The sequence below is a fragment of the Lutjanus erythropterus genome, chromosome 9, assembly GCF_056507025.1.
Source record: "Lutjanus erythropterus isolate fLutEry1 chromosome 9, fLutEry1.hap2, whole genome shotgun sequence".
NCBI classification, from domain to species: domain Eukaryota; kingdom Metazoa; phylum Chordata; class Actinopteri; order Lutjaniformes; family Lutjanidae; genus Lutjanus; species Lutjanus erythropterus.
In genome coordinates, this window is record NC_139325.1 from 38,427,967 (window position 1) to 38,455,261 (window position 27,295).

The 27,295-nt window shown below is 39.9% G+C and overlaps 1 protein-coding gene across 3 annotated transcripts in view; it reads left to right on the forward strand.

The window, feature by feature from the left end:
* Positions 1–27,094, forward strand: part of smarcc1a (SWI/SNF related BAF chromatin remodeling complex subunit C1a) — a 29,523-nt gene extending 2,429 nt beyond the window's left edge. The window contains exons 2-28 of one of the 3 annotated variants that reach the window (XM_084727545.1): positions 975–1,094; positions 1,199–1,284; positions 1,680–1,761; positions 1,960–2,052; positions 2,185–2,254; positions 2,780–2,849; positions 3,259–3,334; positions 3,797–3,922; positions 5,424–5,518; positions 6,014–6,144; positions 8,725–8,784; positions 8,903–8,940; positions 9,495–9,616; positions 9,955–10,026; positions 10,219–10,332; positions 11,461–11,614; positions 11,799–11,906; positions 12,479–12,538; positions 12,891–13,149; positions 13,811–13,972; positions 15,519–15,574; positions 17,826–17,982; positions 18,791–18,969; positions 19,421–19,555; positions 23,997–24,330; positions 25,095–25,220; positions 26,737–27,094. In XM_084727545.1, the coding sequence (XP_084583671.1) occupies positions 975–1,094; positions 1,199–1,284; positions 1,680–1,761; positions 1,960–2,052; positions 2,185–2,254; positions 2,780–2,849; positions 3,259–3,334; positions 3,797–3,922; positions 5,424–5,518; positions 6,014–6,144; positions 8,725–8,784; positions 8,903–8,940; positions 9,495–9,616; positions 9,955–10,026; positions 10,219–10,332; positions 11,461–11,614; positions 11,799–11,906; positions 12,479–12,538; positions 12,891–13,149; positions 13,811–13,972; positions 15,519–15,574; positions 17,826–17,982; positions 18,791–18,969; positions 19,421–19,555; positions 23,997–24,330; positions 25,095–25,220; positions 26,737–26,828 (3,177 nt within the window). In that variant the 3' untranslated portion in view covers positions 26,829–27,094. Of the gene's footprint in view, positions 1–974; positions 1,095–1,198; positions 1,285–1,679; positions 1,762–1,959; positions 2,053–2,184; positions 2,255–2,779; positions 2,850–3,258; positions 3,335–3,796; positions 3,923–5,399; positions 5,519–6,013; positions 6,145–8,724; positions 8,785–8,902; positions 8,941–9,494; positions 9,617–9,954; positions 10,027–10,218; positions 10,333–11,460; positions 11,615–11,798; positions 11,907–12,478; positions 12,539–12,890; positions 13,150–13,810; positions 13,973–15,518; positions 15,575–17,825; positions 17,983–18,790; positions 18,970–19,420; positions 19,556–23,996; positions 24,331–25,094; positions 25,221–26,736 lie in introns of all 3 variants that reach the window. The other 2 variants (XM_084727543.1, XM_084727546.1) reach the window with 2 other exon arrangements.
* Positions 27,095–27,295: the final 201 nt, after the last annotated feature.

The window sequence follows — 27,295 nt, forward strand, 5'->3', positions numbered from 1 at the left end:
AATTTAAGGATGTTCCTTTGGGTTCTTGGTACTTGGAAAAGTTTATTTGCTGCCATTTTTGACCACGTTGTTAATTCATTAATCACAGCTTTGTTATCCTGTGAAAACAACTTGTCTCCAAAATGTCAGCTTCTTAGGAGCTAAGAAAAACAGCCATGTTTTTATCTTTGTGGAAACGATGGATTCCTCGAAAATGTGACAAACTGTTCATGTGCAGCTCTGTTCGAAGGTGACATTTCCCTCTTTAATTGCTGATGGTAGAATTAGTGGTTGACCGATACAGGTTTTTATTTAGAGGGCAGGGTGGCCGATTGCTATTATGTAATGCAGATATCGAAACAAAAAAGTCATGCATGCATAATTCCCTTATTTTACGCACATTACAATGTAATCTCTCTATTTTAGACAGTAACATGTTGTTTTTTCGATGGAATTCTGTCAATTGATGAAATAATGAAATGCACTGGATATGTTGTAGATTTTAAAATATAGTATTTAAGGGAGGGTACGATACAGTATGTCAAGTTTTGTTATTCAGCTATTTTATTCTATGCGTTATAACATAAGAAACAGTAGCAAAAACTGTTTAAGATTAGATTTGCTGTTATTTAGGATGGAATGGAAAGGACAAAGGTGACTAAGGACTTTTAGGCAAACGTTAACAGCATGATGCATTAAAATTATACCACAGGGCTTGAAACTAACTATTTTAGGACTTTACCAAAATTCACAATAGGAAGCACCAGCATTGGTCCACAGCATCCACACTGACGAGGCTGCCTGCTGTTTATTTGCACACATTTTTTGTTTATTGGCCATGTGAGGACATGTTGTACCGATGGACATCGTCTGACCGATTAATCAGTCTATCATTAGTTAGAATTGTGCTGCCTTGTTGTTTTTGTGAAAACTTTTGCAGCTCTAGATGTGTGTGTATGTTAATGAATACTTTTTTAATCTTTGTCTGGTCCCAGTATGTCCAGAATGACTCCCCCTCCAGTAAATCATTGGCGGGTCTGGTGGTCCAGCTGCTGCAGTTCCAGGAGGATGCATTTGGACGCAGAGTCAACAATCCTGCTCTTACTAAGCTACCTGTAAGCACAGCAAACACACTCATTTTGTATTTCTGTTAATTCCACACACTGAACTGTGTGAGCACAGACATGTCATAACCTCACTGTTACTTTTCTATCATCAGGCCAAGTGTTTCCTGGATTTCAAGGCAGGAGGAGCTCTCTGTCACATCTTGGGGTCGGTCTACAAGTTTAAGAGTGAGCAGGGCTGGTGAGTTGACTTGTTTTAACTTCCATAGAAAGCTGCTGTTGACCCTAACTGTAACACACACACACACACACACACACACACACACACACACACACACACACACACACACACACACACACACAGTTCTGACATATTAACCAGTTGACTTGTCATGACGGAGAACATCCTGCTCCTGCTTTCACGCTTGCTTTCATTTTCACAAAACACTGCAGAAATATTTTTCCTCTAAGGCACAGTCAATGGATTATATATTTTTTTTGGTTGTTGAAGAATAAAATAATCATGTTGATCATAATAGTTTTTGTGGGTTTTGTCACTGAAGGGACATAATAAAACTTAACAGTGCTGGGCGACTGCTACCACATCTCACTGTATGTCTTACTGTTGTTTGTCAGGCGCAGATTTGACCTGCAGAATCCTTCCCGGATGGACAGGAACGTGGAAATGTTCTTAAATGTGGAGAAGAACTTGGTCCAGGTGTGACCCATAATCTCCACGCACACGCTGCTTTTTTAGAAACACGTCTTCTGCAGTCTGTAGATATTCCTCAGTATAAACTGTAGTATTGATGTTTTTTGAACTGCACACATAGATCGATGTGCAGTGATTGTCTTTTACTTTAAGTTTAGGGATAAAAAAGTTTCTGATTCTAACTTAATGTTTGTGTACTTCTAGAATAACTGCTTGACTAGACCCACCGTCTTCCTGTCGCCGGACATCGAGCAGAAACAAGCCAGTAAGCTCAAAGATATCATCAAAAGGCACCAGGTGAGCCCAAACCCACTACATCAAACCAGCCAGTGAAAGGATTTGTCCGTGAAGCAGAGAAGAGTTCCTTCTAAAGGCAAACTGTCGTATTTGTCTCTTTGGTTGTTTATTTATTTTTTCTGTCCTCCTCAGGGCTCCATTACTGATGACAAGTCAAAGGCTACCCACCACATTTACCCCTCTCCACCCCAGCAAGAAGAAGGTAGAGTAGAATTATCTGTACAGCTGCAACAATTAAGCAATTATTAAATTAATCACTGCTTAAATGTGAATATTTCCCAGTATCTTTATTCATTTTATTTCAGTAAGTTGAATATCCTTGGGTTGTGGGCAAAACAAGACATTTGAGGAAGTTATCTTGGGCTTTGAGAAACATTTTTCACCATTTTCTGATATTTCATAGACCAAACAATTAATTTATTAATCAGGTAATAATCAACGGATTAATCGTCAGTGGAAATAACCATTAGTTGTTGCTCTAATTATCTGTATCTTTACAAAAAAAGGTCAGTTGTTAGTCACGTGGGGATAATCTATAGCAATGAAAAAAGTGAATTATTTTAAAAAGGACATACATTTCCTCTGATGAAACCACTTAAGCAAATATTCAGTCCATTATTTTGTTATAGTAAACATGTCTTTTGTCTGTGTTATTCTCAGTATTTCATATAGTTCATTGCTTAATATGTGAACTGTGTGTGTTTGCATTGGTTCGTGTGCATTACAGAAGAGTGGCTTCGTCCTGTCATGAGGAAAGACAAGCAGGTGTTGGTTCACTGGGGTCTCTCTCCAGACAGGTGAGCAGAGACGAGTCTCACAAACATGCATAGATTTCTGTTAGTATGTTTATACATATTTGTTGATAAAGCAAAAGATGAATAATAATGATTAGAAATTTCTCCTATGTCACCAGAGGCTCTTACTTTTTTTCTGTATTTTAAAATGATTATCAAGAGGTTGTGGGATCTGATGTTTACATTTCACTCAACAGTATGACTAACTTAAGAGATGCCAAGAAGAGTTCTCGACAAGTTCTCTCGTTTAATTAGTTTTTATTAAATCTCTCCCAAGAACTTTTCGTACCTAATAGCAAATCTCTCCCTGGCCTGTTGGGTAGTTGTTTTATTCTTGCAGACAGCATCTCGGCTCATCAATTTTGTGACTATACATATATATATTTTTCCCTTTATTTTTAAATTTTGCTAGCTATGATACCTGGGTCTCAGCCAGCGAGGTGGACGCGGATGTGGAGGACCCACCCAGCACTGACAGACCATGGAAGGTGAGCAGAGACAGATTTTTTAGCAGCTTCAACACCTTTAACCCAAAATGGGATTCAGAAGAGAAAAAAATAGTAGCCTGTGTCCATTTAATTTATTTTTCAAAGAGATGCACTCAGGAAGCACAGGTTGTGGCTACGGCTTTTCTGTGTCCAGCAGCACTTAACAGATGTTCAGGTGATGCTGTGTTTGACATTTTAAAAAGAGTCTTAAAAAGTACAGTTCATGTTTATTAATGGTTAAATAATTTCTACCTCTTGGCACTGGTGTTATGAAAAAAACCCTGCTCATTTCGTTTAGCATGCAACAGTGAGTCTGTTCTTTTGGGAAATGATGAATAAAAATGAGGACAGCAGTGTAAAAGGATGATTAGATTCTTGTAGGACGATCAGCACACTGAGGCTCGGATCATGGTGAACAACTTGTCTCAACGTCCTCCTCGTCTTGTTCTCTCCCCCCCTCAGGTCCACGCCAAGTGGGTTTCAGACACTGATGCTTTTAACGAGTGGATGAATGAGGAAGACTACGAGGTGGACGAGAACAAGAAGCCAGTCAGCTTCCGCCAGAGGATCTTCCCCAAGGAGGAGGAGGTACATATTTGTGCTGTGTGTGTTTATTTGTCCCAGAAACTCCTGGGTCTGAAAATTATATATTTTTTAATCCCCAGATCATCAGTAGAGCTTGAAGCCCATGTTGGTATTGTTGTTTAACGTCCGCAACGACTTTTTGATTTTTCTGATTGTTTCCAAGTATTATGATTGTTATAAATAACCAAAAGAAGATTATTCGTCAAAAATATAAACTTAAAACTGGTCAGATACTGATGAATGAGTCTGACTGCTGGTTTTTGTATAAGTGTATGTTTTTGCTGCCAGTTTGTGTTTTGTTGCATGTGGCTGTCCCCTGTGGATTGTGCGTCTGTGCCCGGCTTCTGTCTGTTTGTTGCGCATCCTTTCCAAACCTTTCCTCACTCTTTGTCTCCTTCTAATGTACTTCAGGGTTTCTGTCCACGTTTGGAAAATTATTTTGAATAATTTCCAGAAATAAAAATCAGAACAAGATCTTATAGGCTAAAGGAAGTTTTCTAGCTGCACATTATTTACTTCACAGGCCAAAATATTTGACACAATTGCATTTAGATGCCCTTTGAAGGATTCAATAAATGGGGAAAACATTTAAACCATATCTTTTTGCCTTTTCACTGACACGTTATGGAAGTACCCTCACAGTTGCTGGTTGTATTAAGCTAACTGGCCATGGAAGCTAATCAGTAATCTGTTGTTTTTAGAGCTGTTGTTAACTAAAAAAATTCCTGGTTGGCTGAAATTTTGCCTACTCTTCAACCATTCGATTGGTCAATGGAAATAATTAAATCAGCCACAGCATACTGAGTAAACTCTACTTAAACCCTAAATAGGTACTAATCAAAGTTACACAACATTGCCAAGCAGATTAAGTCTTGCAGTTTGACCATGTCTTTTTCATATGTATCTATATTGTTACCTTTAGCATCATGTTTGTCAAGTATATTTGCCGTTACATGGGTCGCAGAGGTCACACTGGCTTCTGTATGTGAACAGACCTGTCCTTATTAAAGTAACACCAGCGACCGTCTGATTAATGAGAATTTGGTCGGACAAGAACAACCTACTGACCAGAAGATGTCGGCCCTAGTTGTTTTACTTGCATTTTGCTCAGAGTGTGAAGTGGCCAACTGGTTTACAAACAAAAACAATAGTATGTAAACAAAGATGATGAAACAACAAACATTAGGTTGTGATTTGTCTGCTCAAGATAATTTATGGCAGATAAATCTTTCACTGCAGTGCACAAATCAAGACGTGAATGTTTGGGTGAAAGACGAGCTATTTTTAGCAAGTGTACAGGAACCCTGGTTGTCTCCTCCACCACCACGGCATCCCCCACCCACCCCCACCCCCTCCCTGTTGTCGTTCTCCCACCGCTTCCCCTCCTTGTGTGTGCAACCGTTCCATCCTCTCATTCTGCTGCTATTTCTCTCATCCTCCATCCCTCACTCCCTGCGCTGCACGGGGTTTGTCTGATCAGTCTTCCCGTACACCCGATCGCAAGGAGCGCAAGGCCAACTCTGCCGGCAAGAAGAGGAGGCGCTCGCCCTCGCCGCCCAGCACTCCTGCTGAATCCCGCAAGAAGGGAGGAAAGAAGGGGTAAGAAGGCCAATTCTTCTGTAGTTATTAGCAAATGTTACTTCAACTGGAGTAAATAGTGTATTTGCTGGGTACTATTTTAAGCAGCAGATTAATACACTCTTGGTGCTCTAGTAAGTACTTAAACCAGCAGGGCGGCCTTAGTGGGATTGACTTTAAATAAACCAGTTTCATGTTCTATGTCTCTGCACGGGAAACTTAAAATCAATGACACAACACAAGGAAACATCTGCAGAGTAACAGTTATGTTAAATCCAAGTATATACAGACTTTGAGTCATGGCTGCTGATGGCTTTATGGTCTGCACAACCAAAGAAGACTTTGTATGGGGAAACTGTCTGAACCGCATTTATACTTTTGATTTAAATTTTTGATCTTGTGGATATTCTGAGCAGTTTAAGCTGCTCTCTTAAAACATACTGGATTTCTAAATTAGATTTTGTTGAGGAATTTCAGAGGCGTTTAACTGACTTGTGACTCTCTCTTTGATGTCAGAAACCCTGGGCCTCACTGGAAGCGACGGGGCCACAGAGGCGAAGAGGAGGACACAGAGGAGGATATGACCAAGGACATGGACGACTCCTCAGCCGGTGCCAGTATGGAGGAGGGCAGCATGTCCAAGAATGGTATGTGTCGAGGGTGGGGCTGAGCTGGACGCTCTCTTTTGATTAACATGATCATGCTGAATAACCAAGTTTAGGCAGCTGTTTGGTTAAGATGTCAGTCAAAGAAGAGCTGTGCTATTAATTGTACTGTACTGGCAATAAACATCACGTAGAGCCCGATGGATAGTGGATTTTTGGGACCGATGCCGATACTAGGTGGGGTGTTACATTCTCTAAATTCACAAATCGATTTGGTATTCAAATTACACTTTTTTCCAGCACTGACTGCTGTACTGTTGTTAGACTACAGCAACTTGATTTGTAACAGATAATTGTTTTTTTCCCTGACAACTGTCAATTACACTTTCAAGGTATCCTTAAAAATGGGCAACATGGGATCAAGTGTGATGTAACTGTCATCATTTCTTTAATGCACCACACAAAGGTCATAAGGTCAACTTAAATAGTATATTTAAAATGTTATAATTATAGGCTCACTTATTTCACCAATCATCAGGGAACAACAACCATAGGGAGAATCACAGATTCTGCCCTTGATTTTGTTAATTGATATAAAAAGCTTATTTCAATTTTTTTTCAATTTAGTGTTGAAATTGTGGCAGAAATGGTGACAAAATCTATTGATACACATCACCCAGTATTATTAGAATATATTAGAATATAATATACGGAATATACTAATTTATACATAATCACACTTTTTTAATAATTAATAATTGTAAATAACTATGAATAAAAATAGCTGCGATAAGCCGATAATAGTCTGGTTCTAGAATCATGATGTGCTGTGTCTTTAATTTGATCAGACACTGTGATGTGCAGAAGCAGGAAAGATTACTGATCAACTTGATCATCTTTTTGATAAATTGTTTTATCTCACATATTTTTTAAAAAATTAAGAAATGCATCACACAGACAAGTGTAGATGATCTGAACAGAGGCATTAAAGTTTAGGATGGAATTTGTCCAGTGGCAGTAAGTGTACAGTTTGCCCATAAAAAAACAGTTCAAGAGCGCACTCTGCACTTTTGTAGCCCCTAGGCTACAAAATGTGGATAAAATAAGTTGTGTGCGCCTTTTTACTGGACACCAACATCGTGTTTATGCACGTATTGTCAAATAAAATAGACTTGAAGTCTAAATAGTTTAAATGAACACTGCCGCTGGGTCACAAGACACATGTAGCTGTTGCAGGCAGCTGCAAAGATTAAAACTTCTGTTGCGTAAGACTTGCAAGTGAAAAACACATCTGACTCGCCAGTGGTTGAGACAGTCCAAAACTCTTTAATCAACAATGACAATATAACTCAGAAAAGCAGTGGATGAAAATTGTAGATTCATTATCTGTTTTCTGTCTGTTTACTATTAGGTTCTTACAGCACATGTGGGTGGTATTCCAATGCAAATAGTTGGCACAGAGTTGGTAGAACTATGTTCTAAGTTTAGATTTCCCCAATGCCAGTCATGCTTGGTGAACCAGAAGGCCTGGGGGCAACCAATTTGTAGTGGAAGATTGGTAACATCAGAGAACGTTATGTTCAGAGTTAGAGGCCAGCAGCTTGTCACTAGTTTAAACTGCTGAAAACGTGTTTATAGCTGCTGTATCAGATCACTGAAGAGCAGACATGAAGCTGTAGAGGAGGGAAAGTAAAGTAAACTAAAGGAAAAGAAAAGGTTGCACGCACGCTGACATTTGTCTGATAACTGCTTTCAGACCTATACTTTGCCGGAATCTACAGTGTTTTTCTTGAAATATTGCCTTAGTAGAGTTTTTGAAAGCGCACAACCTCTTTTCTTTTCTATGCTGTGTTTTTTGGTTTTTGTTTTGGTCTGCCCTTGTATCCAGCTGAAGTTTGATGTGCATAACATCCACCCACTGCGTGAAAGTGAAGCATAGTTTTGTAGCTGGACTGTTTTTCCCACAAGTATTAGATTATCTTTACTATTGTAAACCTTTTGTGTTTCCATTTTAACGACTAACTAATTCACTGATGAAGCGTAGTGCAGTAAACAGACATACCACTGAATCGAATTTTATCACCAGATACATAACTGTACGTTAGATGAGATCCATGTAATTGATTTCATTTTCTCAAATCTGTGGTGGGTTTCCTGTGATTCCCTGGGTGGTTATCTCACACTGGGGCATAAGGATGAAAAGAAAATCCACTCATCTGAAGAAAAATCCCATCTCTCCACACCGTGTCCCAGTCAGAAAAGTAGGAAAACAACCTGAGGATGTGCTTTTTAACCAGAGATGAATGGAGCTCAGGCTGTATTCTCCTTAAAGATTCCTTTTAAACACACAATCCTCACTAAAAATGCACTTTTTAGATCAAGTCCCATTTGGGATGTCCCACTTTTACAAAATCGCTACACACACACACACACACGCGAGCGCCTCTTCACACTCTATCTATTTCAGTGTCCTCTTTTGCAAACCAGAGCACTGATGGTTAACGCTTCCGTGCCGTCGGCTGAATTTAATAGTCTCTGAATTCTTTTTTGGTTCTTTTTTCCCTTTTTAGCAGTCCACTTTTTTTTTTTTTTTTATCTTTTTCTCTTTTCTTCCACACACAGCAAATTCAAAGAAAGACAGTGAGAATACTCCAGTGAAAGGAGGAAATGGGGCCGACTTGGGTGCGTGTCTTTATCTGAATTGATCTGTTTAGTTGTGTGTGAATTACATGAATCAATTCAGAAGAATAATGAGTGTGATGTTTTTCAACTACAATCTGTTGTTATTTTTTTTTTCCAGATGATATGGAGGACGACTCTGTGCTGTCTGGTGGAAAGGTAAGATGATACATGACTCAGATTTCCTCCATGTTTTCATCAAACCAAATACTGTAGGTGTGTGTTACTGAGAGGGAGGGAACGTGTGCTCACTGTTTGCCTGGACTCTCAGTTGAGCTGCAGCTGCATAGGTGAATAATGATTTTGGCCTAAAAAAAAAAAAAACAAGTAAAGACAAATACCCACCAGATGTTGAAGACCGTAGAGTGGAAGCACTCCTGGGTCTTTCTGTTGGTCACATACAGGTGCTCTTTGGATACTTCAGGTATTTTGTGCTTATTTGTCTTGCAGAGGACTCATTGCATGGTTGAAAAGGTCTCAGTAAACAATCGAAAATGCAATGCAACAATCCAAGGCACGCTTTTGTACAAAATCAAAATGCCTTTATTTTAGGTGGCAAAAAGAGTTAAAAATGCTCATATCAGTTGCCATTGTTGTCCAATAATCCCACAAAATATATCTAAAAAATGTCTTTCAGTTGCTGCCTCCCAACACTGTTCACCCAGAAGCTGGGTTCATCAGGCTGACCTTTCTGACTCTGTTTCTTCCTGCAGGATGACGAGGAACAGGGCAAAGCTGAAGTCAACCGACTGATCGATGCCAGCGAGGACAATGTGACTGAACAGACTCACCACATCATCATCCCCAGCTACAGCGCCTGGTTTGACTACAACTGGTGAGGACTGGAGAAAGAGGATTACAAACATTGGAAACATACATACACTTGTTTTTTTAGACTTTGCTTTTTGTTTGTTGTTTTTCTGTTTGTTTAATGAGAACCATTAATTCTGTCTGCTGTAACACTGTACATCCATTTAATTTGAAGATGTGTACCAAGGATCACATCTTTATTTAAATAACTTATTGAATCTTAGGGAAACTTAAAGGTGCAGTTGAGTCTGCCACTGTTATAGCAGTTTTTTGGTAGTATGATTTTAAGGTGTGGAAAAAATGATTGATGTTAAAACAGAAACTTTGATTTCTTTTTGCAATTTTTCCCCCCTTTCCTGCCAGCATTCATGAGATTGAGAGACGAGCCCTGCCCGAGTTCTTCAATGGAAAGAACAAGTCCAAAACTCCTGAGATGTAAGCTTCTACACACACACACACACACACACACACACACACGCACACACACACACACACACACACACACACCATGCACAGTTTCAAAATATGGTAAACTGCCAGACATGTTTCATGTATGTCTTTTTTGTACATTGTGTTGCTGCGGATAGTTTGTCCTGTCACACTAATCTCTTTGTGGTTCTTCTTCAGATACCTGGCCTACCGTAACTTCATGATCGACACATACCGGCTAAACCCTCAGGAGTACCTCACCTCCACTTCCTGTCGCAGGAACTTGACCGGGGACGTCTGTGCCATCATGAGGTGAGACAAGTCCCATGAATGTGTGCGCTTGTTTAGAGAGTATGAGGGTTTTATTTTTTGAGCAGGATATTTAGGGGGACTTTTATTTAGATTTAAACAAAGTTTTATCAAAATCTCCAAAGTGCACACATAAATAAAGCTTAAAATTCCCTCCATACAAAATGAAAAAGGACTTAAAGCTTAAGTTGTGGTCAGGAAAACTATAACTAGACAATTCTGACACTGCTGAGTTATTGATAGACTACTGATGGCTAATCAATGATGATAATGTATTTATTTCGAATCTGAAACTGGTTTCATAGGTCAAATTAAGCTGCCAGCAATATGTTGTTTCCCTTTCTGACTGTGTTTGATCGTTTCAAAGGGAATTCAGTTTTTCATGTACATAAACCATCCTTTCATGAGGAGATGGGCTCGTGACCTCTCTGTTATTAATGTACATTTGCTGATGGTTGTACAGGTCTTTAATAAATTAGCTCCAGACCCAGTTGGAAGGTAAATCCTGCAATTTTAGTGATAGTGTTGTACCACAGAAGTCATACCAGAGAATATGCATTTTTAAAGGGAAGAAGTTCTCATCACCCATTCTGAAATTAAGTATTTTTATTCAGACTTTACTTTATTTCACAGACTGAAAAAAGCTTTGAAATGACATTTTAAAAAAAAGAAAACTAGCAATAGAAAAACTGTTCAAAGGCATCTTGTTCCCTTCAAATCCTGTTGGTCTTGAGTATTTGAAGTGTAGGTTAAAGCCTTTTTACAATTTGATGGCTACATAAGAGAACAGCAGCAACGGTTATGCATGAGGTGGTGCTGAAGTCTCATAATTTTACACAACATGCTGTTTGTTAAGCAGGTGTCGAGGGCTAATGTGGCTGTAACTTGTTTTACAAATTGTTTTGCTTTAATCCTTTTGTTGGTCTCAGCAAGAAGTCAACAGCAAGTCTATTATTTTGGATCATATGACACTTCATGGGAAACCCCTTAGCTGTGAAAATAATCACAGATGTAGTTTGCTGGATTGTAATACAGACTGCGAAGGAAAACTTTACTTTTTACTTTATGAATTAATTGAAATAAATCAGAAAAAATGAAAGCATATTAAATATAAATGCTGTCTGTCTCCAGGGTTCATGCGTTCTTGGAACAGTGGGGTTTGGTGAACTACCAGGTCGATGCTGATAGTCGCCCACTGCCAATGGGCCCCCCACCCACACCACACTTCACCGTGCTGGCTGACACGCCATCTGGCCTGATGCCCCTGAACCACCGACCCCCACCGGTAAGACAGAGCGAGTGATGGATGGATGGATGAAGGGAGTTTATGAAACAGAGAAAGAGACACAAGCAACACAAATGAAAATCACAGCTACACTGTGATGGAGCATTTTGTTATAAAGTTCTTTGTTTATTACTTTTTTTAGTACCTGTAAACTTTGATCATGTGCTGTGTTTCATCCCTCTAGATTCCCCCTCCACAGCAAATGCACAACTTCGCAGACAAAGGCAAAGACAAGACCACCGACTTGCAGAACTTTGGCCTTCGTACCGACATGTACAAGAAAAACGCCAAGGTCAGCACACAACTCACTTAACATCCTGTAATATGTTGAGAATTTTATTTCTCCTGAGCTGGCGAGATGATTTCTTAGGGTTTCTAAAATGGTAAATGAAGGTAAAAATGTTGCACAGTAATAAATATATTAAATTTAGAAATGTATATAATGTAATTATGTGGAAGGCCATAGACAAAAATTGTTGAAACCATACTCAGAGCTGCTACAGAGTATGGAATTTAAATTTAGTCAATAATAATATTGAGCATGCTAACGGACAGTAATACAACATTGATGGTGCAACATCGTCGTGTAGGGATCAATTTGTTTGAGCTACAGCACCTAACTACAATCTCCTGGCAGTTATTTGGCAACATAATAGCACATGTAGTCAGAATGTCACACATATGTTAACAGTTTGAATTTAAATCCATTAATGTACATAATAGATTTCTTGCTGTGTGTACTCAGAAGTCACTTGCGGTCTGAAAAATCTACCGAGATGACTGGAAAAGAAGCCTGCATGCGGCACATTTTCCAATTGTCTTATTATTACCTATCTTTATGTGACTGGTTTTGGTTCTCCACAGGGTAAACCGACCACCTCCACCAGGGAATGGACCGAGCAGGAGACTCTACTGCTGCTGGAGGTGAGTCTCACAGGACGCCGGAGAGAAAAGAAACCTGTTAAGATTTGTGTTTGGCTGCTGAGCACTGAAAGCCAGTCTTCATCTGTCATTCCCCCTGACTTTATAAATCGTTTCTTTCTCAAAGCCATCTTTCATTCTCTTCTGCCCTTCCACTTTTCAATTACCCTCATTTCCACAGTATATAACCTTCCTCCTCTCTCCCTCCAGCTCATCTTCTGTCTTACAGCCCTTTAATCTCCACTTCTGTCCTCCCACTCCTCAGTTACTTTTATGATCCTGCAAACCTCTATGAAAGCTGCACACAATATAACATGACTAAGACCTGTATATTCACTCCCTTCATCTCTTCCAGGCTCTGGAGATGTACAAAGATGACTGGAACAAAGTGTCTGAGCACATCGGTTCACGCACCCAGGACGAGTGTATCCTGCACTTCCTGCGGCTGCCCATTGAGGATCCGTATCTGGAGAGCACTGAGGCCTCCCTGGGCCCTTTGGCCTACCAGCCCATACCCTTCAGCCAGTCTGGAAACCCCGTCATGAGCACGGTAGCCTTCCTGGCCTCCGTGGTCGACCCCAGAGTGGCGTCTGCTGCTGCCAGAGCAGCATTAGGTGAGAACAGACAACACGTGTTTGAAATCTGTTTGAGTTCTGCAAATAAGGGTAATTTTACTGTGATTAAAAACTATTTTTTATATGAAATACATGTTAAATGTGAGGTAATAAGTCAAAAATTAAAATGGCACTGTGATAGAACTGATAAATATTGAATGTATATTTAGAGATTTATTTTGAGAGTGATCACAATCTTGACAGCTTCTCTGGTGAAATTCTTGAACTTTTAGATGTAAAATGTTTTTTACATTTTCCTTCCTCTCCTTTATTTTCCTCCAGTTCAACACAACTTTATTTATCCCTGTACAGATAATTATATAAGTCAGCTTGTCACTCCAGTCATCAGATGTTCACACAATTGAGAAAAGAAGAATTAAAAACTTCAAACAGGTTCTCGAAGTGCAGCCTGTGGAACCGATACCAGAATTGGTTATTAATACACTGATAAATAACTGTAAATATCTAAAAAAACAATGTTAAAAAGACAAAATTATGATTGTACAAAAGCATAAGAGCAAGTCTTTAAGTAATGCACCCATGTCACTATTGTTTTTAAAAAATATATTTATTCCAATTAATACAATAAATGTGGAGCCTTTTCACTGTAGAAGTGGCAGTTTTTTTATTTTTATGTCAATAAACGCCTTTTCGTCTGCAGAGGAGTTCTCCCGTGTGCGTGAGGAGGTGCCGGCGGAGTTGGTGGAGGCTCACGTGAAGAAGGTGCAGGAGGCGGCCAGGAGCACAGGGAAGGTGGACCCCGCCTTCGGTCTGGAGAGCAGCGGCATTGCTGGCACCGCCCCCGAGGAGCCAGAGAAGACTGGTGAGTAACACATGAGGAAATTAGACTCACTGATATGTTACATGTGTTGTTTTTGGAAATAAATACAGACTCTAAAAAGTGTATGACCTTTTCCTGTGGTCTACTTTTAAAAAAGTGAACAAGTCACAATGAATCATAATATCGAATCAACGCCCAAGTGTTGTGATAGTATGGAATCAGCATATCATGCCAGCTCTGCTCTAAATGTTGCATGATGTTTTATCACCTTTAAAATTGGATCTTTTTCTCAGGAGATTTGGTAGTTTTTGTGACTCCTGCAGCCACTGGAGGGCGGCAGATAGTAGCAGTAAAAGTGTGTCAGGCGACAACGATTGGGCAGGGAGAGGCATATTTGATGCAGGTTACTGCTCTGTGTGTGAGAGGACATATAAAGACAAATGGAGGAATGGACAGTTGTCACTTTCTCCTATACTCAAATCCTTTTTCCTCCAGATTTGAATAAAACTGATGGTCTTTCTTCACCTGAATATCACGCAGAGATGATCGGTCTCTCTTGATATTTGAAGGCGATACACATTTCACTTTTTACCAGCAGGGGGTGAGCGCTACACAAATATTGGTGTGTGTTTGTGCATACTGCCGTGGTAACCAGTGGATTAAAACAACGGTGGCAGATGGGGCAGGGGAGTGGGAGGAGGGGGAGCAGAAAACTGGGTCATCACACTCTATCATATGTTTATCTCTTTTCTCTCTGTTTGGCTCTTTGCTTTCTTGAAACATCTCTCTCTCTTTCACTTCTGCTTGCTTCTTCCTCTCCCCACAACACACACACACACATGCACACACACACACACACACACACACACACACACACACACACACACACACACTCTCTCACTCTCACTCTTCCACATATTGCCAATCATTTGTTATACCTGAATTAATGCCCTCCAGAGCCACAGTTGCAATCAATTAAGCTTAAATGCATTCAGTGCCTCGCCCTGCCGGAAGCACTTGACCAACACACACACACACACACACACACACACACACAATCAATATTCAAACCCTTAACACACACTCAAGTGCACCCATGACATGGTTTAACACTCAACCGTACACATGTAGTCACCCAGTCGTGTGCGTGTGTGTGTTTGGTCAGTTGTGAGTGTGTGCAAACTCTCACACACACTTCATACCTCCCCTGTGGGCCTGCTCACTTAAAATGCTTCTGACCTTAATTTCCTGTACTGACTTTCTTCCCTCTAATGCTAGTTTTTGATCGTCTCAGAAAATCCATAAATGCATTTTATTTCAAACAGGCTCACTGTTGCTTCATTCTGTTCATCGTATCACAAGTGTTGTGCGTATTGCATTAGCTGTGTAATTTCTGTCTGATTATGCCTGAACATGATGTCACCCTGCTCCTCGTCTGGTGTTCTTGGTTTCTGGTGGCATAAACAGTTCTTTGGGGAATGAATAGTTGCAGTCAAAATTGATGCTGCAACACAAATTTTGTAACAGTTTTGATCAGTTTTAGCTTCTCACGTGATGCTAATTTCTCTTCAACACGTGTCACTTGCAGAAACCACAGAGGCAGAGAAGATGGACACAGACACAGATTCCCAGCAGGCAGATAAGGTAAGATCACCTTTACAGTATCTTCTCCTACATGTCGGGAAAACCTGAGAACCTGAATTTGGTTTGCACTCATGAAAGAATAGTATAATGGAAACTTCTGCTAATTAGAGGACCAATGTGTTGGAATTAGTGCATCTAGTGGTGAGGGTTTCATTGAATACTAGGGATTTACCAATTGATTGGCCAGAAACCTGAACCTGTGACCGGCTGGTTAGCATCACACATTTGAGCTGTATCTCTCAAATTCTCAGTGACACAGACGGTAACTTCGCAGCCACAGCAGCACTGGTCACAGCAACACACATTCAGACACATGCTTACATGAAGTCTGTGGTAGCGATTGATCCCAAGAACAGGATAAAGAGAAGACAATTCAGTCCACAAGCAGACGGAGCAGCTGACTGTGTCATCAAACAACAGTGAACTTTGTGGCTCTTCAGGCTAATGTTAGCTTGTAGCATACAGCTATTCACAAACTCACAGCTAAAATCTCACCCGCAGTTGTAGCAGAAGAAAACAACCTGTGCTGATGCGTCTCCTCAAAACATTTTCTCACTCGTTTAACTTCAGCTTTTGTTTTTCTCACTGCAAAGCTTTACATCAGCAAACTGTTGCACCAGATCATTCTCTGGTTTGTTTACATCCGCTTCCACATGAGATCTTGTGAAATCACATTCGCTATGAGATCTGGTGAGATCGTCCTCCCCACTGGTACATAATCTTAATATAATAATATAATAAGGCCTGGCTGTAACCTGGAGCACTTTTGGAAAAAATGTTAAAGTCATTTAATGAAAATCCAAATTAACATTAAAGTAAAGATACAGAAATGTTTGTGTATTCTGTCAATTATAGTTCTTAGACTGAAAATCGGAATCGGCACATCAAACCCTTAAAAAGAAATTGGAATCTGCCAAGACAATTGGAGTCGGTGCATTTCTACTGAATAATGCTCGCCTCACCCTCCATCCCAAATGTGTAGGAGAACCCACCGTGACCATGGAACTCACAAAAAACACAAAAGGCTGTATCTAGAGCCATGTCCTCTGCAGATATAAAGGGCTTATTCTAAGGTTACGAAAACACAGGTCAAGTGATTATACTCTAATGATAACACACTTAAGCGTATTATGTTTCATTTCTGCCATATTCTGCCAATAAATCCACATGAATCTTACACACTGGACCCTTTAATGGAAAAAAAACATTGATAATTAACATTTTCCTAATCATCAACTAATGCATTAGCATTGTTTCCCAAGCATATATCTAAGTACATCGTTTTCCACTAAAGATATACATCTACTCCGAAAAGTTTCCTTTTTTAATAAAAAACAAGCTAAACAAGCTCAGAAAACAGCCATAGTTTTTAATAAACATGACTCAAATAGTGCCTCTGTCCAGGACTATTTTTAGTGGTGGACTAATACACTAATTAGCATTTGTGGCAGCAGGGTGGTGTGTGTGGGATTGAGTAAAAAAACAAAAAAAACTTCAGATCACATGACCACTCAACAGCATTAATTTAGTATTGTATTAAATATCAGTCGGTGACTGTGCAGATCTGTTGAGGTAAAAATTACTTTTTGTTCCCATGCATCCCATAAATAATCGCTTCTGTGTTTGAACACTTGTCCTCTCCTACTTGGATTTTTAAAGTTAGATTTTTCACTCATCTACATTTGGTGTTTCTTGGGTCAGAAAGGCCCACTGACTGAATGCAATGGCTTTTTTCTTTTTTTTTTTTTTACATTCACGTTGTCTCCGGTCTGTTGGGCAGGTTGCTGGTTGATGGCTTCCTCATTAGCATCCATTAACCAATGCCAGACACTTTGTCCAGTTCACAGCGATCGTTCCCAAAAAGTAGACGGGGTCACGATACGACCCATTACTCCATTTGCCCTGAGCATCACAGTGTTTACCAGCTATTATTCTCCTAATAGACTTTGATTAGTGGCCCTTTAAAATGATGATTTGTTACAAGCAGCCACATTAACCTGTTGTGGTTGTTAAGTTGTTCTTTGATGCTGTTTATAATTTGTTAAATTTCTACTGTCTTGTGTGTCCATGTTGTTCTTTCTTAGTTTGGTTTAACAAAGGATGCAACCCATCTTTTTAATGTACCCATTTATGCAGCATTCAGTGCTAAATATTGCATGATCTTTACTTGTAACTTACACACTTAATGTGTACTTGCAGTGGCATTAACACAGACCATTTATCATTGTGTGTCCGTGTCCTTTTCCTTCAGGCGGAGATGAAGGACGAGGCAGAGAAGCCGAGTGAGTCCGCAGAGAAGAGCAGCGACAAGACGGAGACCACGGAGAAGGTGAAGAAGGAGGGAGCAGAGGCATCAGAACGGGAGGAGGAGAACGAAGAGGGAGGGGAGGCCAAGACGGCTCCAGCAGGTAACACTTAGATATGTCATAAAAATTAAGAAAATGTACAACACACTTTTACTTCATAAGCTCATGACTAGAGCATTTGATTTGCAATTAGGTCATAATTGAGGCTTATTTTTGTAAAATCATTAATGAATCTGATGATTATGTTAATTAATGAATCAAATATTCTGTCAAATGTCAAATGGCCACCACATTTTCCTAAAACCAAAGCAGCTTCCGTCAAAATGCTTCTCCAGTCTGACCAACCGTTGCAACCAAGCATCTGTTAGTACCTAACATGAAGTAAATTTAATGTAAAACTTCTATTAATGTTGGAGTCTCTCATCATCTAATAATAATTTAGTCAAACAAATACACTCTACTGGATGTTTTACAGTAGGCTGTTGTGTGTTACAATTTTCCCATCAGCCTGAAATGTACCATCTGTAAGTTTAATGACTATAGCAAATTTACGGTTATTTATTAACTTGTTTTTGTTTTAAGACCTTTTAAGACTTTACAAGGGGCCACAGGAAGAGCAGAAAATCCATTTCTAAAAGCTGCTTTTGCTTGAAAAATTACTTATCAATTATTATTATTATCAAAATAACTGTGATAATTTTTCTGTGGATCAACAAAATGACTAATCAACCAGTTGTCTCATCTGTACTCGTAATATAGATAGTTGCCTTCAGAGGTTAATCACTGACTGTGGAGTTTGCAGCTGCAACATTAATAGCAGACAGTGTGTAGAAATGTTTCCTACAGTTTTTTTTTGTTTTTCAATAATACAAGCGTGCAGAGGTACAAATGTCTGTCTTGTCTCTGTCAGACAAAGATAAGGAGGAAGCCATGGAGACGTCGTCCTCAGAGCAGGAGAAGGATAAGGAGGAGAAGGCAGCTACAGAGGAGGGAGAGGACAAGAGGAAGAAACTGGAGCATGACATTGAGGAGGGTAACATCGCCACCGCGGCCGCCGCTGCCCTGGCATCTGCCGCCACCAAGGCCAAGGTGAGCCTGCAGGAGTGCTGACGCGTCAAACACACACGGCAGCAAGTCTGATTTTTTCCCAGTGTTCACCTGGGCTTTCATTTTGAAAACTTTGCTGAAAGTCATTGGTTTGATCCTGCTAAGTTTTACCTGAATGTTGTGTAGGACCTCGGACACGAATGCAGAAGGTGTAAGGCAATGACTTTAACTTTTACTTGACTGGAAATCTGTCATTCTGCTATCATTAATGTTCTGTCCTCCTTTATTTGTATTGCACACCTGAATGCAAATGGAATACTTAAGGTTTTCTGGGGATTGTTGAAAGGCATTTTCTAAAATGTGCGAAACTAAGAAACATTATCAAACAATTCAGGTCACAAAACAACTGCAGAACAAGCCGCACTTCATGATATCTTGATGATATAACCACTATTGATCAAATATTTATCATTTGACCGTCTCATCCTCTTAGCACTTGGCAGCCGTGGAGGAGAGAAAGATTAAGTCCCTGGTGGCTCTGCTGGTGGAGACCCAGATGAAGAAGCTGGAGATCAAGCTAAGGCACTTCGAGGAGCTTGAGACCATCATGGACAGAGAGAAAGAGGCTGTAAGTGAAAAAGAAGTGGTCGTGCTGTTTGACTGTTGAGTTTAAATGTAGATGTTGTTGGCCCACAGTGACGCTTCACAACTGCATTAGCTTCAGCATGAAAAGTTCACTCATGTCCACACACTCAGTAAGGGCTCTCAGCTGTAGTTATTAATAATGAAGGAGATCTGTTAACAGAAGCTCACCCTGCAGGTTAAAGTCACACCCACTCACTCACTCAGTGTAAATGTGAAACAGTTTCAAAGCATTTTATCAAATCAGAATCCTTTCAAATCCATGTATTGAATTTAATTACATTTAACTTAGAACATGAAATAAGCAAAAAATATTATAAACAACTAAAATGGGGCTGCAACTAACAATTATTTACATTGCTGATTAATCTGTTGATTATTTTCTTGATTAATTGATTAGTTTTTGGTCATAAAATGCTGAAAAATGGCAATCAGTGATATATGTAAGTACTCAACTACATGTGTCATATGATGATAAATAAATCTCTTGTATTTTGTATATTGCTATAAATAATATTCATTAATACCATAATACTGATGTAAACAGGAACAGAAAGATCAAATGTGTCAATGAGAAACTGAAGATAATGTTACATAAAGGAAAAGTTTAGGGCTGCAACTAGATGACGTCACAATGGTGAAAAATGTTGATCACTGTCTCCCAAAGTCCAAGATGACATCCTCAAATGTCTGGTTTTGTCCACAGCTCAGATATCCATTTTACTGTCATAAAGGAGTAAAAAAAAAACTTGAAAATATTCACATTTCTTAAATAAAAAATAGCCAAACTGATTAATCAGTTATCAGACTAGTCATAAGTGATTAATCTTTGCATCTCATCCAAGAGGCTTCTTCGATTAAGTTCTTCAGTTCAGTTCAGAACTGAAGAAGCCTTTTCTACGAGTAACTGAGTGTCGCAATCAGCTGCATAATGTCTGTAGAGAAGAGTAGCCACAGTGTCAGCCTCGGTGAACTACAAAACACACGGTTCTAGACTCAGAGTGATGTTTCTCTCCAAACTACTAAAGTGTCAGGTCACATAAATTACCAAAAGACATATTTTTCCACTTAGCCCAAGTTAGATCTAGTCATGCAGATACTTTTGTGTCCACTTCCTGAGATATTCACCTCAGACGTTACAAAACACTGAAAAGAGTTTTCAGCGAGGTCTGAGGATTATTCAGGGTCACCAGGACATGGTTTCCTGTGAACAGAAGTAGCTGTTGAGTTTTTAAAATGTCATTTTCAAAGTTGTGAGCAGCACAAATGAAAGTTATTTCAGCTCTGTTTTTTTTTCCGTTGTATTTGGGCGTGTCTGGAATCATAAACACACAGTGAATAACGGCAATAACTGACAGATGAATATTTAAAATAAGCAGAGCTTCTGAGATCAATTTCATGCTTTATGGGCCCATTTATTTTCTTGGACTGGTTGCCTACAAATTAATAATGTATGCGGTTGAACGGTTGATCATCAAGATGAAACCTCACTGGTACCATATTGTTTATTACTGTTATATGTACAAATATCTATTGTGGAAACGTTGCATAGATGCATCCAGAAAATTTGATGCGAGTACGTTTGCTCAGAAACTCATCTAAATCTGGATTTTTCTAAATTTTGATTCCCAAGTGAAATCCAAATCCTGTTGAAATAGGCCATGCTTACATGTAGCCATTCGTTCACCATTTTGTGTGATAGCAAAATATAAATTAGTCTTTTAAAATGATGCCTATGTAATTTGAAGAGTGAAACACATTTTTGAAAAGGTAAGGAGGCAGGTGTAAATGACAAAAACAAAATTTTGTGAAGTGTGATTAAATTTAAAACAAATAAGTAATCATAAAAAATAATTCGGGGAGTAAATGTGATAAAATTTGTCTTTTTGTAATCATCCGAAAGTCATCCAGTGTCGCACAGTGAGTCCTTATTCTGTGGTTGCTAATTTGAAATAAGTAGCTGGTAAATATTTGGAGTTCATCCGCCAACGTTGGCCACTGAACATGTTGTTTCCCCACTTGGTCCAAACCCTCCACAGAGACAGAGGAGGAGACAGAATTACTTCTTTGTGAGAGAGCTGAATTAGGAATAAAACATTTCCAGAGCAAAGCAGCTGCATACTCAGGCAAGTGAAACTGTTACCTGCCTCTACAGGGCAAATGAATAGCCCTCAGCTCCGTGTGTGTGTGTCCTGCCGCTGGACAGTCCCTGGAGACGCTGCTGAGAGTGTAAAACTGTGTTTTCGCGGTGGAGGCATCGGGAGCGTAGCCCAGTTTCACAGCTGTAAATAGTGCATGAAAAGGACTCTGGTTTACATAAGCCTTCTAAAGACTGGAGAGAAATCAAACCTCTGCTGCTGCTGCCATAGGCTGTAAAACACTGAGCTTCTAAGAAAAAAAAAAAAAACAAACAAAGATCCTCACAGAACAGCAGAGAGACATAAGACAGTTTTACAGAGTCTAAAGCTTCACAGGCTCATAGATGCACCTTCTCGTCTGCAGACACGCAGGCAGCCACTGAAGTGTACAAATGTGCTGCACTCTTTGTCCTCTTGCAGAATATTTTAATTTAACTTTAAAACTTTTACATGCTAGTTTAAAGACTAAAGTATTAAAGTGTCAGTTCTGTTACTAAAAGACATGCTTTTCCACTTAGGCCCAGTTGAATCTAGCCATGCGTAGACTTCTTGTTTTATATGTCCACTTTCTGAGACATACAGCCTCATTATGTAACACTGAAAACAGTTAACAGAAAGGTCTGTTAAATAGCGACTAGATACTGACAGTTTCTTGGGAATCCTCCTTGGGAGTCACTTTGTCTATTCGTCATGGGAAAGGGAAAAAAAGTCGATGGGGACGGGAATCATAATAACAATACATCAGTTTTTAATGTGTTAAAAAATGTGTGGACTGGAATCGGTCTTCCAGGAGTGAGACAGGACAGGACTGAAAATCTGCGTCACCCTCTAGTAGTGACCAGGTAACTGTTTCCTGCAAACACAAGCTGCTGTCAAGTTTTCCATTTTTCATTGCTGGGAACGCCACATATGAAAATTAGCTGACCTTCATTGTTTTGCAGGTGTTTTGGTGCATCTCAAATCCCTGGCACATAAAACCAAAACTATCTGCAAGGGATGTTTAATATTCAATGATTAATTATTAATTGATTAATCACTGTTAAGAATTTAACAGATTAAAAATGAATAACTGATAATTAATGGATAGCGTAGAAATAGCAGTAATTGTGCATCATTTGACATTGGTCTGGCATAGCCAATTGTTGATTAAAGAAACTTGCAGTTACAGAAAATGAAAAAAAATTGCGGCCATACTATCTGCATTAGAGCTGCAACTAATGATTATTTTCATCACTGATTAATCTGCAGATTGTTTTTCAGATTAATCGTAACAATTTGTGCTGAAAGTGACGTCTTCAGGTTGCTTCTTCTGTCCAACCAACAGTCCAAAACCAAAACACGCATTCATTAACATAAATTATGAAGAAAATCAGCAAATCCTCACATTTAAGAAGCTGGAACCAATAAATGTTTGATATTTTTGCTTGGAAAAATGACTGAAATCATTGATCAGTTCTCAGAAAAGTTGGCAACTAATTGTCTTTTAGTTTACTAATTGTTTGAGTCAGCTGACCCTTTTTAGTGTTGCAATTAAATTAAATCTAGTACATAAACAATCCAGTCTGTCAACAGCTCTCGGTGATGTAGTAAGTGAATGGAACATCGGCTCTGACATATTTTATAGTTTGCTAATTTAACTGTAAAATTAATATGGATCTGCAATGATTAATTGATTAATTGTTAACTATAAAATTATCATTTTGCTCAGTTTTTATTTATTTTTTCTGAAAAAGTCAAAGTTGACATCTTGATTCTTTCATCTTCTTAAATGTGAATATTTTCTGGTTATTTACTCCTCTGTAATGATAAACTGGACATCCTTGGGTTGTGGACAAAACAACTAATTGGTTTATCAAGACAGTAATAGGCAGATTAATCAACTGTGAAAATAATTACGGCCCTCGATGCATGTAACACACTGTCGGTGCTTGATGCCATTAAATGTAATACATTAAACTACACATCGTCATTTTTAAGATTTTATTCCACCTTATTTAAAGACATAATAGGGTTTTATCGTTGAAATTAACAGCAGGACAGGCAAAACCTCTCAAACCTACATTCTCTAATACATTTAAAAAGTGAATTAATGGTAATAGTCTGACTAAAGGACCCTCGGTGACCCTCTCATGGACTCTGAGGGGTCCTGAGATTCACTGTTTTACTACACAATTGCTCTCACCCACCAGTCATTAGTGGGTAGCTGACTGTCGTTCTTGGTGAGGGTTATTATTGTTAATCTCTTCATTTAATCATATTTCTTGGCCTTTCTTCTGTCTCTCTGTGCAGTTGGAGCTTCAGCGGCAGCAGCTGCTCACCGAGCGCCAGGCGTTCCACATGGAGCAGCTCAAATACGCCGAGATGAAGGCAAGGCAGCAGATGGAGCAGCAAGCCGCTGCTGCGGCTGCGGCTGCCGCCGCCCAGGCTCAAGGACAGGGACAGGCTCCCGGATCTGGACCCCACTCTGGGCCTCCTCCGCCTGGTATGCACCCCGGAGGGCTCCAGCCACACCACGGAGCACCGGTGCCCCATCACGGAGGGCCCCCTCCCGGTGGAGCCATGCACCCCGGCTACCCCCCGATGGGCCACCACCCAATGGCCCCCCACCACCCAGGACAGACAGGTGAGAGACAGAAACACAGAGCAGGTGGTCCAAAACGTGAACAGAGAGAATATAGGAGCAACTAAGAAAAGAGATGGAGATGATTTCAAAATCTCTTTTTGGAAAACCAGTTATCTATTAGAATAAATAAATCTGATTTTAGTTAAGCAGGTGAAGGGGAACGAAATCCACAGCCTTTTATCTGTGAAAAATGCTTTATAATGTTCAGTTAATTTGTTAGAGATAGACAAACGTAGTTGGTTTCTTGTTAAGTTACAGTTCTAGAGTTATTATTTAGTACAAATTTCTCATCATGTTTGTCCTTGTTGAGCCACAGCAGAGAGGTAATAACTCAAAGAGGGAATTTTGCACTGAAATGACTGCAGCTTGGGAAGAAAACCACTTGATTTGTTTAACTCAGACTGCTGCAGCTTCTTATTAGCTTCAGCTGTTTGTATGTATGTATGCCTCCATGCTAACCACAGCCAGAGGTGTTATGTTTTCTGGTTGTCCATCTGTCTGTCCGTCACATTCTCATGAACACGATAACTCAGGAACACTTAATTTCTTCAAACTTGATACAAACATCCACTTGAATGCGAGGACGAACTGATGAGAATTGGGTTGTCAAAGGTCGCTGTGCTTTTGTAAAATTCCTCCCACCACAGCCATAAAATCATGAAAATAATTTTGCAGCCTGAAATCCTCCCAGCGTCAAGTGTCCTGCTTCAGCCCATCCTCTCCACATGACTGATTTGTCCCTGCTTTTCCTGTCTCCACTACAGGGCCGATGGGACCAGGCCAGCCGATGCCCGGACGTATGATGCCCGGCCCGCCCTCCGCGGGCCCCCCTCCTGGCGGCATGCCTCCCATGATGCCCCCACGCCATCCTGGAGCTCCCAACGGCATGTGTGAGTACAAATCTCCTCCTGCCACACATTCCTGTTATGTTTGTGTTGTGTGTTTACACGTATAATTTGCATGTTTGTGTACATCTTTATTTTTGGTGTTGTGTGTAGCATTTAAATTCACCCAGACTGGTATACTTGAAAACATGGTGATGTTTTAGAGTCCAATATTTACACCACAAATAACTTGAGGGGGAAAAAAAAGGTTTCTGGGAATCCAAATATTACTCTGCCCCAAGAGCCGACAGATGGTATTTACTTTGAATGTCAGCTGCAGTTAAAGGTTTGGGTCATTGCTGCTAATTAGCATCACGTTATACAAGCCTCTAGTTTGTGTTGATGTCTCAAATCTAGTTGAGTCTGTACCCTGTTAGCAACTGAAATCAGGAAGCAGTGTGACAGCAACTCTTTAGATAAAGATACATTTTCTTTTGATGGATGTTGTGTTTGTGTTTCCATCTGTACTGTACCTGTGATTTGACACTTAGAGAATAATGTAGAGGAATTTAACTTATCCGTTTTCCTATCTCAGCAGACTGAATAGAGCAGGATGGTCATTATTTGCTCTCCATTTCTCTTTAAGAATTGAAAACTTGTTTTAAGGGTGCTAAAAAGAAAAAAGACTATCACATACTGTCCTCTGCACTTGCAAATTCAAGAGTTATTAACAGCATTTCAAAGAGATCAGCTTCATCAGATTAGTTTCCTGTGCACCTGCCTAGTTACAGGTTTGCTCTTAACAAAGGAAAATAAGAAAAAGAGAAACCCCGTGGCCATTAGAGTATAGATTTCTGGAGTTTACGAGGTGCACTTGAATGCATCATGAAGACCTGTCCAACTTTGTGGGTGAAACTCCAGCAGACGCAGCACAGGACAGAAGCAGTGCACCCAGAAATGACACCAAAACACACTGCAGAGAAACGCTCAGCATAGTTAATAATTTTTTCCCCCAAACATTTACGTAAAGTCTACCCAAGTTTGACGCTTGGCGGGTTTAAATTTTGGTTCCTGCTGCTTTGTCTTCTGATCTGCCTCTAAAGAGATCAAAAATCCAACAATTTAGAACAAATATTGGCTAATAGTAATCAGTGCCCGATTGATCACAGCACCCTTAACCTTCTTCTTTCTTGACCATTTGTAGGTTATACATTATTGTTAAGAAGAAGACAGTTGCTGTAACATTTTTTAAACTCGTTGACCTGTGAGCTCCTGAAACTAAACTAATGAATATTTGATTACCCTCACCACAGTGAGTGTCTTCAGCCTGTGAGCAGTTCATCCCAAGAGTGATTTTTTTCCTTGTTAAGAGTTACATTTGAGTATAGAAAACAGTCTGAGAAATTTACATTATTTTGTGTGGCAGGGATGTTTTGTGTTCTTATCCTGTCGAGATTTATCTAGCAGACTTTTGGGTGGATCCAAACTCCAGAGCTTGATGTTGGAAACCACCATCAAGCCATCATGGAGTCTCCTTTACTTCTTTGTTGCTCTAAAACCAGCATCTTTTTCCTCTTTCCAGACCCTGGCCCACCACCTGCACAGCCTGACGCGGTACCTCCAGTTCCTGTGGGTCCTCCGGTGCCCCCGAGCGCTCGTGGGGCCGACAACTAAGACTACACACACACTTACACACACACACTTACACACACACACTTACACACACACACACACAGAAGCACACAGACATAAAGCTAACTCTATCTCTGAACCTCAGCCCCCTTTTTGATGGCCTTTGCTACTGGCTCGGTATTTTCCCCTCAACACATAAAATTTCCGGAAACTTTTTCACAGGACACACACACACACACTCAGGGTTTAGTGGCAAGGGAAACCCAGTTTCACACACACACACACACACACACACACACACACACACACACACACACACACACACACACACACACACACACTTACACACATACATCCAGACTTCCTCTCAGGGCACAGCGGCAAGGGTCGTCTAGTAATAAACACTGTTTTCTGCTCTGTTGGGCCAGATGGAGGCTGGAGAGAATGACTCTGTGTACAGTAAACAAAACAAGGAGACAGAACACATAAAAAAACTCAATCTGTCTCCA